The 13,852-nt window shown below is 51.1% G+C and overlaps 1 protein-coding gene across 1 annotated transcript; it reads left to right on the top strand.

Moving 5' to 3' along the window:
* Positions 1 to 3,745: 3,745 nt before the first annotated feature.
* CRABP1 (cellular retinoic acid binding protein 1) lies at positions 3,746 to 10,474 on the top strand. The gene is made up of 4 exons (XM_046654050.1): positions 3,746 to 3,907; positions 4,462 to 4,640; positions 6,670 to 6,783; positions 10,191 to 10,474. The coding sequence occupies exons 1-4, from the start codon at positions 3,838 to 3,840 to the stop codon at positions 10,239 to 10,241; spliced, it is 414 nt and encodes a 137-aa protein (XP_046510006.1). The 5' UTR covers positions 3,746 to 3,837; the 3' UTR covers positions 10,242 to 10,474.
* The last annotated feature ends 3,378 nt before the right edge of the window (positions 10,475 to 13,852 follow it).

The following is a 13,852-nucleotide window of genomic DNA, read 5'->3' as shown; positions in this document are numbered from 1 at the left end:
ACCATTCCATCCCCTATGTGGAGTCCAGGAGCTGCGGGAGAAAAGCACATTCCACCGTGAGAGCTGGAGTCAGCCCTAGACCTGTGAGACCTCATTGGAGCCCTGCCTGATGCCCAGCATCACTTCTGTGCATCCTGAGGTGCCTCTCCCATTTCCAGAGGGGGCTCTTCCAAGTCTTTGCCAAGAGCTCTACCTTGCAACCTTCCTCTTATTCTTTGCAGAAGACCATCTCCTACTTAACAGGGAAAGGAGAGAACTTAGACAGGAACTCCCTTGACTTCTGGTTCCCTTACCTCCTGCCTCCCTCCCATGCAAGGCAGGCACCTCCACCTGTGCTCTGGGTCTCATCTTCTCTCCCCTTTACCACCTGTATCCATCTTCTATTTCTCCAGCATCTTCTACCTCTCCTTTAGTCTCTCCCTTCAGTCTATAAATATCAAATCTCTTCCATCCAAAACGCGAACAAACAAGACCCCAAATAGTCCCTTGGATGTTACCTCCTCTCATAACTTCCAATCTCTCTCTCCCATCCTCTATACAGCCTTGCTTTTAGAAGAAGAGTCTACATTCTCTGCTTCCAATTTCACTCTTTCCACACAGGGCAATGGCCTTTCTGTGCCTCTGGCAATGTTTGTCCCCTCTAATCCATTCTCCACACTGAAGCAGTGGCAACTTTACAAAAATGCAATAGGACCATGGCTCACCTCTGCTTAAAACCCTTCTATGTGCCCACCTGGGAACACTGCCTTCATGGCCCTGTGCACTTAGTGGAGTGATTTCCACTCACCTCCTAAGTTACTTCCTGCCTTACCCCCTTCAGACTATGCACTCCAGCCACACTGAAAGACTACGTGGTCCCCCAAACACACAGCCCTCTTTTAGAGCTCCTGTCTTCACACATGTTCTTTCTGATCATACCACTTCATTTCCCTTAGTCCCTCTGGATCAACTCTTAAGACTCAACCCAGGCTGGGCTAAAGGCCTACCTCCCAGGCACTATGAGCCCATACAGTGGTCACAGATTTTCTAAGTTTCTCCCTCAGTTAAACAGTGGACCCTAAAGACAGGACCTGGACCTTGACTGGTCACTGTCCCCAGAGCTGAACCCATCTCCGAGCCCAGAGAGGTGGTTGGCAAGAGTTGGTGAACAGAAGGGTGAAATAAGAGAAGGAATGAGAGAGGGCAGAGATGTTAAGAGGATTTAGGATGATTCCGCTGATCCTTTTTGAGGCCCAGGCAGAGAGCTCGATCTCTACCCAACAGGATGCCTGCTCTGAATCCTGAGGCTGGGTCCTGAGAAACACCATATGGGGGTGTTTTAGCTGCCTCTTGGCTCTGGAGATCCCTCAGTAGCCAGACCAGTGATGGGAGCCTGCCCTCCCACCTCCTGACTAGGTTCGGGGCATCTGAGAAGTCCTAGCCCCTCTTGTGTACTCTGGTCACCTGTGAACTTCATTAACAAGGACAGTGGGCTCACAAGGACCCCAGGACCACCTCACACTTTAATGCTGAACTGGCTGTGCCCTCCCTTTTCCAGACCCTGCTCCTACCCTTGCTCTGTGCTTGCACAACCCACCAGTATCCTCCTGTCACAGCAGCCCCAACCTGGGAACCTGGGGGGTGGACCCCCTTCGCTAGGCCCTGCTTGCCCCATCCTCTCTGTTCTTTTACCGTGACTTCCTCCCCCTCCTGCCTCTTTCCCTCCTTCCCCCTATGCACACACAGAGCCTTTGCTGCAAGACCTGACAGTCATCCCTGCCTCATCCACAGCCCTCTGACTATCCTCACGGGCTTTCCCTGTGGTCCTGACTCCCAAGTTTGCTGTCCTCCAGCCTCCTGCTCCAGCCCTCCCCAGTCCTGCTCTTAAGATGGCAGAAGCCTTGGTGTGGAGGAGTGGTGGATGGGGGCAGAGGCTTGCATTAGCTGGATGGCACCCCTGTTTTGCCCCCTCACTATCGAGATACCAGACCCTCTATGAAGTAGGTTTGATTCTGTGAGAGCCCTATCCATTGCCTCCCACACTTAGGTCAGCTATATAATTTGCAGATCCCAGAGCAAAATGAAAATGCAGGACCCTTTGTTCAAAAATGATTAAGAATTTCAAGAGAGCAAAAACAGAGCATTGAACAAACTGTCAGGCCCTCCTAAGCGCATGGCCCTATGTAACTGCACAGGTCTGACATCCAGGAAGCTGGCCCTGACCACACCCCTTTCCAGCTGGTGATGGTCCTTCTCCCCTCTCCTGTCCTCAGCTGCTTGCTAAGACAGCTCCTCAGGGCAGGAGCCCAGCCCCAGCCACCTCCAGAGGTCCCGAGGCCTGTTCAGCAGCACTCAGCACAGATTCCTGCAGCCCCTCTGGGAATCTTCACTTCCACACTACCTCTGGGCTGTGCAACACTTACGTCCTTCTCAAATTGATGTTTATTTATTGGGCCCCACCTGGCTGAGCCTGAGGAATGGAGGACAAGTTGATAAGCGCTCAATCATTGCTCTCCAGGAGTTCAGTTTATAGCAGGATTAAGACTTGAACAAGAGGGGGACCGAACACAGATCCTGCCAGTTCAGAGAGAAATAATCACATTTGACGAGGAAACTGAATTTCACAAAAGAGATGGCATAAAGACGGACTTTGATGAACAGGTGTGATTTTAGTAACCTGAGGAGGAAAAGAGCCCGCCAGGGAGAGGGCACAGAATGGGCAAAGGCTCAGAGGTGGGAAGGGAAGACACATGGCCAGTTCCAGAATCCTGAGTTGTGCAGTCTGGCTGAGGCATGCAGATGGCGGAAGAGCGCAAAGAGGCAGAAAGGAAAATTTGGGGTCAGCTGTGAGGGCTCTTAGAGCCGCGGTTGAGTGTTTGTAGTCCCGTAGGGGAGACTCACGAGGGGTCTTTAGGCCTGGTGCCTATCTGGGAGCAAAGGGAGAAAGAAGGGAGGAGACTTCCTCCGCTTGGCCCTCCCAGCCTGCCTGCCTGAAGAGCGCAAAGCTACATTTTTCTGCAACAGGCCACTCCTACCCAGGGTGCTGGAGCTCATTCAGCCACTCCTCTCCACCCGCACGTCGAGAGCTACCCACAAAGGCGCAGCGGCCTGGGTTCCCTCCTGCGCTCGCAACGCGGAGGACCCACAATCTCGCGCGATCCCGGGTTCCGCGCTGCAGTGCCTAGGCCCGTGTTGGTGGCAGTTGGGGCTTTCCCGTCAGTCGCTCCTAATGTTCTGCGCGAGGGGGTGGGGGGGTGGGGGATTTGCGGAATAGGATCCCGGACTGGGAGGGGAGGGGACCGGCTGGGCACACCCAGAAAGCAGGACTAGGAGCGGGGAGAGAGTGGCTCCCATTCCCTGATGGCCCTACTACCCACTTTATTTTAACTTTATATTATGGATATTCTCAAACATATACAATAGTATAGAGAATGGCATAATGATTCCCCAAGTCGCCACCGCCCAGCTTCAACAATTATCCCCTCTTGGCCAATCTTGTTTCATCTAACCTTCTCCCACTACCCACTGTAAACAAGGATGGGGGCAGCAGAGGCGCCCCCCCCCCCCCCCCCCCCCCCCCCCCCCCACAGCTGTAGGAGAGCGGGCACCAGCCCTGCACCACTGGAGACCGGAACGCCGAGGGGCGGAGTTGGGGCACCGAGGGCTGGGAGCTGGGCTCACGCGGGTAGGGGCCGCAGGGGGCGGAGCCGGGGGGCGGGACTCGGAGCAGGGCGTGGGGGGTGGGGGTGCTCTCCCAGCTAGTCTAGGCGCGCGGAGCTGGGCGCAGAGCGGCAGTCTCCGCCTTGCAGCTTGGAGCGTGCCTGTCGCCGCTTTCCTGCCGCCGCCACCGCTGCCACCATGCCCAACTTCGCCGGCACCTGGAAGATGCGCAGCAGCGAGAATTTTGACGAGCTGCTCAAGGCGCTGGGTAAGCTGGCGAGGACAGCGCGCCCCGACGAGGAGAAGGGGCCCGGAGGTGCCCCGGACCCGCAGGGGATGGGCTTTGGCCACCAACCCCAAACAGGAGGGAGTCCCCGGGGCGATAGATCAGGACGAATTCCAAGGCTCACCCCATCTAAGAGCCGCGAGTAGAGGCCGGGACCCCTCGCGCGTCCAGCGAACGTTTGCTGGATGCATGGCGCTTTTCCCGACGGTTCGGGCTTTGTCGCGTGCTAGATCATCGCAAGGAGAGATTATTACTGGACTCCAAGGAGGGTAAGGGACTTTAAATTTGGGGACTCAGTTTGAGACCAGGCCTTGCCACGAATTCACTGTGCTCCTCGGGGAAAGCCACTTACTCCCTCTGAGCCTCAGTTTCTCATCTCGAAAATCAGGGCGAAGGCAGGGTAAGGAGTGGATTAATTTTAAGGCCCCTATCTATAGTCAGAGGTTTTGGGAAGTGCCGGGCCAGTCCTGGGACAATGGGCAGGTGGCGAGGCCCTGTGACCTGAGCCCGCGGCTCGCTCATCTTTCCCCGCGCAGGTGTGAACGCCATGCTGAGGAAAGTGGCCGTGGCCGCTGCGTCCAAGCCGCACGTGGAGATCCGCCAGGATGGAGATCAGTTCTACATCAAGACATCCACCACGGTGCGCACCACCGAGATCAACTTCAAGGTCGGAGAAGGCTTTGAGGAGGAGACAGTGGATGGACGCAAGTGCAGGGTGAGGCCCCAGAGCCTAGGCAGCGTTCGCGGATCCCCGCTCCCTACCCGTGGACCGCTGCAGCCAGACGCACCCATTTCTCCCTTTGCAGCCTGCGGCGCGCTTTTCCTTGCGGGGCGGGTGCACTGGCTGTTTGCAGAGAGAGTTTGTGCAACAGGGTTGCCCTGGGCTCAGGAGAAAGTCCTACCCCTGTCCCCTCCCAACCCGATGCCTAAACCGCCTCCCGAGGTGCTAACAGCCGCGATTAAAGCGCGGGCTCTTGGTTGCGCCGCGTGCCCAGCGGCGGCTTCTGCAGCTCTTTGCGGCGACCCTCCGCGCCAGCGCAGGCGGCGCGGGAGGAGGAGGTTGCAGGGGCCGCCGGGTTCCCCGGCCGCGCCGCTGCCACGTTTCCTGCCGCAGGTGGAGCGGCAGCTCTCACGTCCCGCCCCCCGGGTCCCTCGGCCCCCTGGGAACGCTCTGGATCCAGTTTCAGCAGTCTCGATGGCTCCAGCACCTCTACTGCCCTCCCTCAGCCTGATTTCTTAAAAGAAAGGCGGAATCTTTCAAAAAGCGAGGCAGATTCTGGCTGGGAAAATGGACTAAGTTGCTCTCTCCTAGTCCTCAAGGGCAAGAGTTTTATATTTCTCTGTGTATGGGCCCCATGGATGAAGGAGTGGACTGAAGCAAGGGGTTGTACACTCCTTTTTTAGATGGGCAAAAACTGCATTTGGTTGATCTCTGGACTAGAATGGAGGGTTGGTTACTCATGTATTTTGAGGAGAGAAGGGAAAATAATTGCTACTGCTACCACTTATTTAAAAAGTGACAAAATGTCTCCCTCCCTTTCCTTAGTGTTTTTTTAAAAAAACTAACAACATTCCGGAGAGTGAGAAATTGTTTCCACCTCTCCTGAGTGGTGCCTGTCTGATCTACAGAGTGGGACTGGACACTGGGTTTGGGAGAAGGATGCAGAGAGAGACACAGCCCCCCTGGAGCACACTGGCCCATATGGCGGTATTTGGCCCCCAGCATTGGCATAGCCTAAAAATGACGTCCATGCTTGGAGCTGGCATGGTCTTACTGTTTGTGAAAACAAAGGAGCAGGACAGCGTGGCTAGAGTGAAGGTCTGGGAGTCGAAGGGAGAAGGCCTGGCGATAGGCCAGGCTCAATTTGGGGACATCCAGTGGTGGCTACTACCAGAGACAGTAATTCTGATAAAAAATCCAAGGACACACGGCAGCCTGGAGAGTGGGGCTTTATCCCCGCCCTGCCTAATGAACGCATCCCATGTGTTAGTTAAAAATTGAGGATGTGCACATTCAGTACGGGCCCCCCAGTGCAGCTGCACAGCACTTTGCTTTGTGCACACGCTGGAGAAAACTGCAGGGAATCCCTCCTTTTGCCTCCTACCTCCCACAGCATGAAGATCCTTCAGATTGTTGTTGTTTTGTTGTGTTTTTAAAATTCTTCTAAAAGGATGTAACCTGGAAATTGGCAGTGTTTTTATCCTCAGAGCCAGAGATACCCAGATTTATCAGAGCAGGCTGTGTGCTGCATCTGATGAGCGCAAACAGGGAGAAAGGCGTTATCTTAAAATCCATGCAAGGAACAGAGCCCCTGATCTGCTGACTACACTTGTGCTTGCAAATATGCTGTCTTAACTCGTCTAAAATTTTGTAGTTCTGATGTGAAGGTTCTTGCCTTTAACATCCAAATTGCTTGAAGGGGTAATCCCTTTTGACATAAATGAATCATTGCATGCTCTAAATTTTATTCCTGGAGATGTAAAGCATGCCTAAGGCTTTGCTGCTTCCGTGAGTGTGTGTGCATGTGTATGTGTGTAATATGAGGCATATCTATACCTCATAATATCCGTGAGCAGCCCTCTGAATTTGGACTTTTTAAGGTGCAGCAGCAAAGGTTCTGTGTCCACTGACAGGGACCATGTGTTGCTTCTCTGCACAGCAATTATTCTCCGGTGCTCATTGTTGTCTCTGCTCCTGCTGCCAAGACTGTAATTAATGTCACTAATGGTTTTCCTGCCCACAGAGTTTAGCCACTTGGGAGAATGAGAACAAGATCCACTGCACACAAACTCTCCTTGAAGGGGATGGCCCCAAAACCTACTGGACCCGCGAGCTGGCCAACGACGAGCTCATCCTGGTGAGGCCCTTCGACCCTGAAACAAGCCCACAGCTCCCTGGCTAATGCCTGAGGGACTCACAAACGACATCCTCACTCTCCCATTCAGGGAGAGACACTGTCTGCCCTGGGTTAAAATTTGAGCACAAAGCCCAAAATGACAGTTTAGGTCAGAGGAAATTATTGTTAAATGGTTGGCAGGAGAGGCGAGTGGCTCAGAGGGCAGAGCAGAGGCTACACAGGCTGCAGCGCTGCCACTATCCAAACCGAGCCATCCGTGACTTGGTGACTTGCTTTAAGCCAACCTCCCCATCCCCCACAGCTGGGCTCAGAATGCCTGGGCTCTGTGAGGTCCCAGGGTTGTTCACTCTGCAAAAGGAATTATTTTTCCCCTCCTAATTCCTCATTTTGCTGCCTGGCAAAGATCTAAGAAATTTTAATATGTCAGCACTGGGAGCCTTAGAGAACATTTTTACCCCCCTGGAGTTACAAACTCCAGTGGCCTTTGGAGCCAGGCAAGTGATGCTAATTTAGGAAGTGTCTGAGGGTAACCCAGTGTGGAGGGGTGGGGCCCTTAGAACTAGAGAGGGTGGGCTCTACCTTAAAGGTATTCACATTGAAACATTTTAAACAGCCCTGGCCACACAAAATTTACCTGGTGAGGCCAAGTTAGAAACCTCTGTAGTTTAATCACTTCCCCCCTCCCCATTTATTTTAGGTGTGGGGGCAAAGGAAGACTGGGAGGACAGGACAACCCTATGTCACTCTGCCTTTGTGCTTCAGAACAGACCGAGCTTTGCAACTACCTTTTTTCCTGCAGACTAGAAAAGGGAAAAGCTGTTGTGGGTAGCAGGAAATGATATCCTTTGTTCTCCATCAGGCACGTTGTTAACCTCCCCCATCTAAGACTGCCTGCCTGCCCCATCTTAGAGACTGTCACCCTGAGATGTTGGGAAAGGAGATGATGAGGTGTGCTAGGAGAGGACTCGCTGTGTGCCCTGGGCATGGCCTTTCCCTTCCCAAGCTGTAAAATGAGGGGTTGAGCTAAAGTCTGATCCCCAAGGTCCCTCTCGGCCCTGAAATTACATGTTTATTCTACGAGAAGACCCTAAATTGAGCTATCTCTATTACTCTAACAGAGGCTGCTTGATCCCTCTCTCTCCTCTTGTCCTTCCCAATAATGATTTCACATGCTTTCTCCTTTCGTAGAGAAAGGACTGGCTTCATTTGCAACTTGGTTAATGTTTCCAGGGAAGGACTACCCAGTGGGGCTGGAGGAGCAATTTGAGGCTGACATGGAAATTTAGGAGAAAAAGGCACATATGGTCCACTGGTGCCAGAGTTAGTAAAGAGAGAGATGATTTTAGAGTTCCTGCGTGTAGCTGAGGGTTAAGTGGGCTTAGTTCGTTCTGTGAGAAAGTGTGATTTTATTAACCTCTGTAGTATCCGAGAGCCAGAGCAAATGATGAGAGTAACGATTTTTTTTCAGGGTAAGTACAATTTGATATTCATGACTAGTTCTGCTAGGAGGACTGTGCCACTTGCAAATCCCCCACTACAATTCCACCCTGCATCACACACCAGCCTCAAAAGGAGCATTAATTCTTGACATCTGAGATCTGAAATGTGGGCTTTTGTTTGAAAGGTTATTATCATTAAGAAATCCAGAACGTAGGGAGATGCTGTCTCCGTATAACAGCAGGCAAATTATTCTAGTTAAGTCAAAATACGCTCTTCCAGCAGCAACAGTAAATTGCCCCTGGGCTGTAAGTTGCCTTCTTTTGAAAACTGAGTATCCTCCCTCAAACCACTCTGGAACATTCTTCAGAGTTTCTTTCAGGAACCTCTCAGCATAGTTGCAGGCTGAGAAGGACATTTCAAATGTGGTTGGAAATGTGGCAATTTCTTCTTATGTCCTGAGGCCATTTGTTGGTCTGGGTGAGGTGTCAGATAGCTAGAGCAGGTACAGGACAGGTAAAGAGTCACATGCCCAAAGTGGCATTCCATTCGATGCTCTGTGGCCATAGAGCTTGAAGAGTTCTGGAACACTGACATGGTTCTGAGAGGTCTGGACATCTGAGAGGTGAATTTTCATGGGAACCCCGCCCCCCGCTCCCAGCACGTAGAATCATCTGCATTCCTCACTAATGCAGAGATTATAAAGAGGTATCCGGAGCAGGTACAATTGTGCTGGTGTGATCAGGAGTTCCCTATTTAGAAAAGAAGCTAGTGATGGGCATTCGCTTCCTTAATAGTTCCCTGAAATACTCATGTTAGCATAATGTCCTAGTACATGTTCTCTGAGACCATCTCATGACCGACTGAGGGGCAAGAATCTGAAGATCCAAGTATATCCAAGCTCTTAGTCCAGGACTTTGACCTCTCTGGAGCCTCAAGCCCCTTTGAGAGTCTGAAACATAGTGATCCACCCACAGAAAAATGTACATCTGCCAACAAAGGTACCTACATCAGGTCTACAGACCACGGAATTTTTGTTTTTCATTTTGTTTTTTTAACACACACATTGTTTTCCCAGTTCCAACTGCCTGTGAGAGGCTCAGGAGTGTGGGCCTGTGAGTAATTGCCAGTTGTTGGAAGAGTTGAGACAGCTTACAAACGGGTGATACCATTTCAGAGGCCAGAAGGAAAACATCCTCCTCCATCCGTGGAATGATTCTTGTCCTCCCCACAACAAGCAAACAAACAAATGAAGAGCCATAGAATTTTAGCTGGAAAGAGCCTTTGGGATCATCTTGTTCAGTTCCGTCCCTCCCTTCAACTCCCTCCCTACTCCATCCCCAAACTGGCGGAGAGAGGAAGAGCCGTGCCCAGGCTTACCCAGCTGTGAGTTGCAGAGCGAGGTCTGGATGCCGATGCTATGCTTTTGCAGCTGAGTCCAATTTTCTAGCTTGCAGGTGACTTGAGTATTACATACAACATTTCAGGCTGTCTCCCAGGCTGGGCAGCTGCTTCCTGGAAGGCCCTTCCACCCCCTTTCCAAAGCTATCCCATAAGGCCGGTCAGCGCTAGACCCTATGGCTCCAACTGCCCAAGCCCCTTGCTCTCTTAAGTCATTTGAAAAGAGACAGAACCACTTCAGAAATGTCCAATATGACATTCTCCCCCTTTCCAATTTAATTTCAAAACCAAAGCCAGGAAACTTGCATTTCTTATGTCAGCATTTACAGGTTCCAGAAGGAAAGGAAAACTGCATATAACATAATTCTATACCCAAGTTGCCTCTCTGCCAAGATGGAATTTAAGGGGAAAAAAGAAAAAAACCTTAGCACTTAGCATGAGCACTCAGCACAGGAAATTGAATGTCTGTTACAAAGAGCTTCTAACAGGAGAGTAAGTGGCCTTATTAGCAATATGCTTTAAACATTTTTGCACAGGCATCTGCACTGATTGGTTTTCCTTTTCTGCAGACATTCGGCGCGGATGACGTGGTCTGCACGAGGATTTATGTTCGGGAGTGAACACGGCTGGCTTGCTCCTGCTTTGGGGGTGGGATGCATGTTCCCCAAGGGATCTCATAGGTCTGAGCTGCCAGTGGACCTCCCCCTCCCCTGTATCAACATTAGGTGATCCTGTTTGCCCCAAAATGGTGTTGTAGTGTTTCCTCCCAAGGCCTTCATGCCTCTGTGTCCCTGGTGCTCTGTAGTTTAGTATCTGTACGGTTTTCTTGGTCATTAAACTGGTTGGACACATATCAAGGCTTCTCTCTTTGACTGTCTCTGCGGTTTCAGCTCTGGGTCATTGTGTACCTGCTGTCTCTAGCACTACGTAGGTCTGTGTAGTGCTTTCAGCTTCAGCCTGCTGCCTAGGTGCAGTGTGGGAGCACATAGCAAGGATTGCAAGCTGGGCTCCTTCTGACTGGATACAGACTGCAGATCCAGGTGTGTTTGGACTTCACAGTTTTGTTTTTTAATTGAATTAGTTGGTATATTGATGGCTCCCAGCAGGAAAGAGAGGGCACATTCAAGAGGGTTAATTGAGGAGAGCTCAGAATGGAGGGACTGTTTACACAGGTATTTGCATGGACAGAATGAGGAGAACCAGCAAAGGATGATGAGTCACTGAGAGACTAGCAACAGGGGCACCCTTACTACCCCTAGGCCTGAAGACAGAAGGGACAGGGGTCACTGGAGCACAAGAGCTATAGCCTGGGAGAGAGACCACCATGCAGGAGCCATGGCAGTACACAGAGGAACATAGTCACTGCCCAAACCATGGCCCCAGTGTATGGGGGGCAAGGAGGAGGCTTGGCTTGGAACAAGGGGATAAGTATCCTGACCTCCCACCTTTCAATCTCTGATCTACTTGTTCTGCCCATTGGCCAAACCCAGTTGGAATCTAGAAGGTAAGAGAGTGGGTGGGTGAGGGTGCTGTACACAAAAGTCATCCTCCCCGGACATAGCCCGGTGGAGAGTAAATCTGAAAGGCAAATGGACAATAATCTATAGTTGCCAACTGTTACATTTGAAAATCAGGAGATTTCACATAAAAAGCTGGATTTCTATTTCCTTAAGAGAAAAATTGGGCAAACCTGGCATCCCTGGACTTACATTCCCACAGGGCAACGACTGGCTTAGCCGCTTCTCCCTTTTTAAAGATTTTATTGTTTTATTTTTCCTTTTTTCTCCCAAAGCCCCCAGTACATAGTTGTGTATTTTTAGTTGTGGGTCCTTCTAGTTGTGGCGTGTGGGATGCTGCCTCAGTGTGGCCTGACAAGCAGTGCCATGTCAGTGCCCAGGATTCGAACCAGCAAAACCCTGGGCCGCTGAAGCGGAGCGCACAAACTTAACCACTCAGCCACGGGGCTGGCCCTGCTTCTCCCTTTTTAAATAGAACTTCCACCCTCTGCCTCCCTGTGAGCCCCACCATTGCCCCTGCCCTCATTTACGTTGCCTGCCTGGCTTCTCGGTCATCTCTACTTGCTGTCCTAAGCACATGGGTTCTTGGCAAAGCTAGGCCAGAGTTGGTTGAGTGACAGTGTTCAGGCATGAGGAGGCCAGAAGAAGGTGACCCTCAAAGAGCTCACATTCTGATAGGGCAGACACCTAAGGCCCAGGTGCCACCACCTGATGGCAGTGACAACTCCTCACACCTCCACACCCAGAGCCCCAGTTTGTTCACGAGGGACCATGGCCCCCTCCCAAAGACTCTGCTGTTTACATCTGAAACATGGGGGGAGGGGTCTCATGCCAAACCTGGAATGCAGCTCATATCCTGCAACCTGCTTGTTGGGGCTCTATGGGCTGCCTCTGCTGTGATGCCCTCCACAAAAGTGCCCATGCTCTGCCAACAGCCCTGCTTCCCATATTCCCAAAGCCACCAGGCCTCAATGCATCAGAGCAGGGCTGGATTCTGGGTTAGAGTCAAGAGAAACCCTGACCCTGGGTTATCCTTTGTCCCTGGAGCCCTCAGACACCTCTGCTTGTGCCCAGAACCTCTCAAAGCCTCTCATGAAAACAGTTCCCTCAACTTCTGGCTCTACCCTAGGGCCAGTGGGTGCCACCACCATGCCATCCCCTCCATTCTGCTTGTTTCTCCTCTCTGGGGCTTGATGACTCACCAGGAACAGCCAAGTCCACACTCAGTACCCTACACAACACAGTTCATGTGGTAGAGATCGAGTGTTGGAGGAGTTGCCAGATGGCTTCTTGGAGGAAGTGGGCTGGTATGGGCCCTCTGCAGTGAGGAGGAAGGCAATGTGGAGGGCCAACCTGAATGCAAATGTACCAGGCTTAAGGGAAGTGAGGGAACTAAACTGGCCATGCAAGAGAAAGTGGGCAAGGTGGGTCATGCCAAAAGGATGAAGGCTGAGATGTCAGGGCTATGCCCCATGTACCCACATGCCATGGTGGTTGGGCTGAGCAAGACCTCAGACATCCTGGCCTACATGCTTCCTGGCTCCTGCTACTGCCCTGTCTTCTCCATATCTAGATTTGATGCCTAAGGGACACTGCCCTCCCATACAGTGGTGGCCCAGGGTCCAGGCTGAAGGGAGAACGGAGGAAGCCCTTCTCCTTTCCTGACTCTGGGAATTGGGCTATTTCCATCATGTTCTTTATGACATGTTACATGGGACATATGTGTTTCCTTCTGATTAGCCTTCACAGGAGATGAAGAATAAGGCAGGGTGATGGAGGCTACCAGCTATAACCCTCAGCCTGCCTGACAGCCTTCAGGCATGGGTAGCTATGTTTGGATGAGATGTGGTGGCAGCACCAGTGGTTCACTTAGAGCATCAGCTGCAGCCTGTTTCTCTTGAATCTTGTTCCTTCCTCATTTTCCAGGAAAAAAGGCACAGTGTTTCTCATTTCCTCTTGGTGCACCTCTTATGAGACATCAGTGTTCCATGGAACACAGATTTGGAATTGCCACTATATCATCAGCCTTAAAATATTTGCATGTACACACATTACATATGATATATAACACATACATACATGTAGGATAAAAACCTACACAAAATATCACTGTTATCAGGATAATCTCACTAAAACAGTGCTCTAAATGTCACTCCCCTGCTCAGCAATCCGCATAGTCTACGGCAGAGAGGTCAAACTCTTTGGCCTGGCATTCAAGCCCTCCATGATTTAGCCTCACCAGGTAAAACAGAAAGAATAAGGAGAATAAGGGCTTTGGTGTCTGTCCGACCTGGCTTCAACTCCTGGCCACACCTTTAGCCTGCAAGTGCTAGAAACCCAACTACAACCAGTCGCAGAAAAAAGCAATGTACTCAGTTATGACACGGATGAACCTTGAAAACATTGTGCTAAGTGGATGAAACCAGTCACAAAGGGCCACGTACTGTATAATTCTATTTACATGAAATGTCCAGCTGAAGAAATCCAGAGAGACAGAAAGTAGACTGGTAGTTGCCTAAGGCTGGGGGTGTTGGGGGAAAATGGAAGTGACTGGTACACGGTTTCTTTCTGGGATAATGAAAATGTTCTAGAATTGATGTGGTGATGGTTGCACAACTCTCTGATACACTAAAAACCACTGAATTGTATATTTTATTTATTTTTTAAAGATTGGCCCTGAGCTAACATCTGTTGTCAATCTTTTTTCTTCTTCT

Source organism: Equus quagga, chromosome 2 (assembly GCF_021613505.1).
Source record: "Equus quagga isolate Etosha38 chromosome 2, UCLA_HA_Equagga_1.0, whole genome shotgun sequence".
NCBI lineage: Eukaryota > Metazoa > Chordata > Mammalia > Perissodactyla > Equidae > Equus > Equus quagga.
This window is presented reverse-complemented; position numbering and strand designations above follow the sequence as displayed.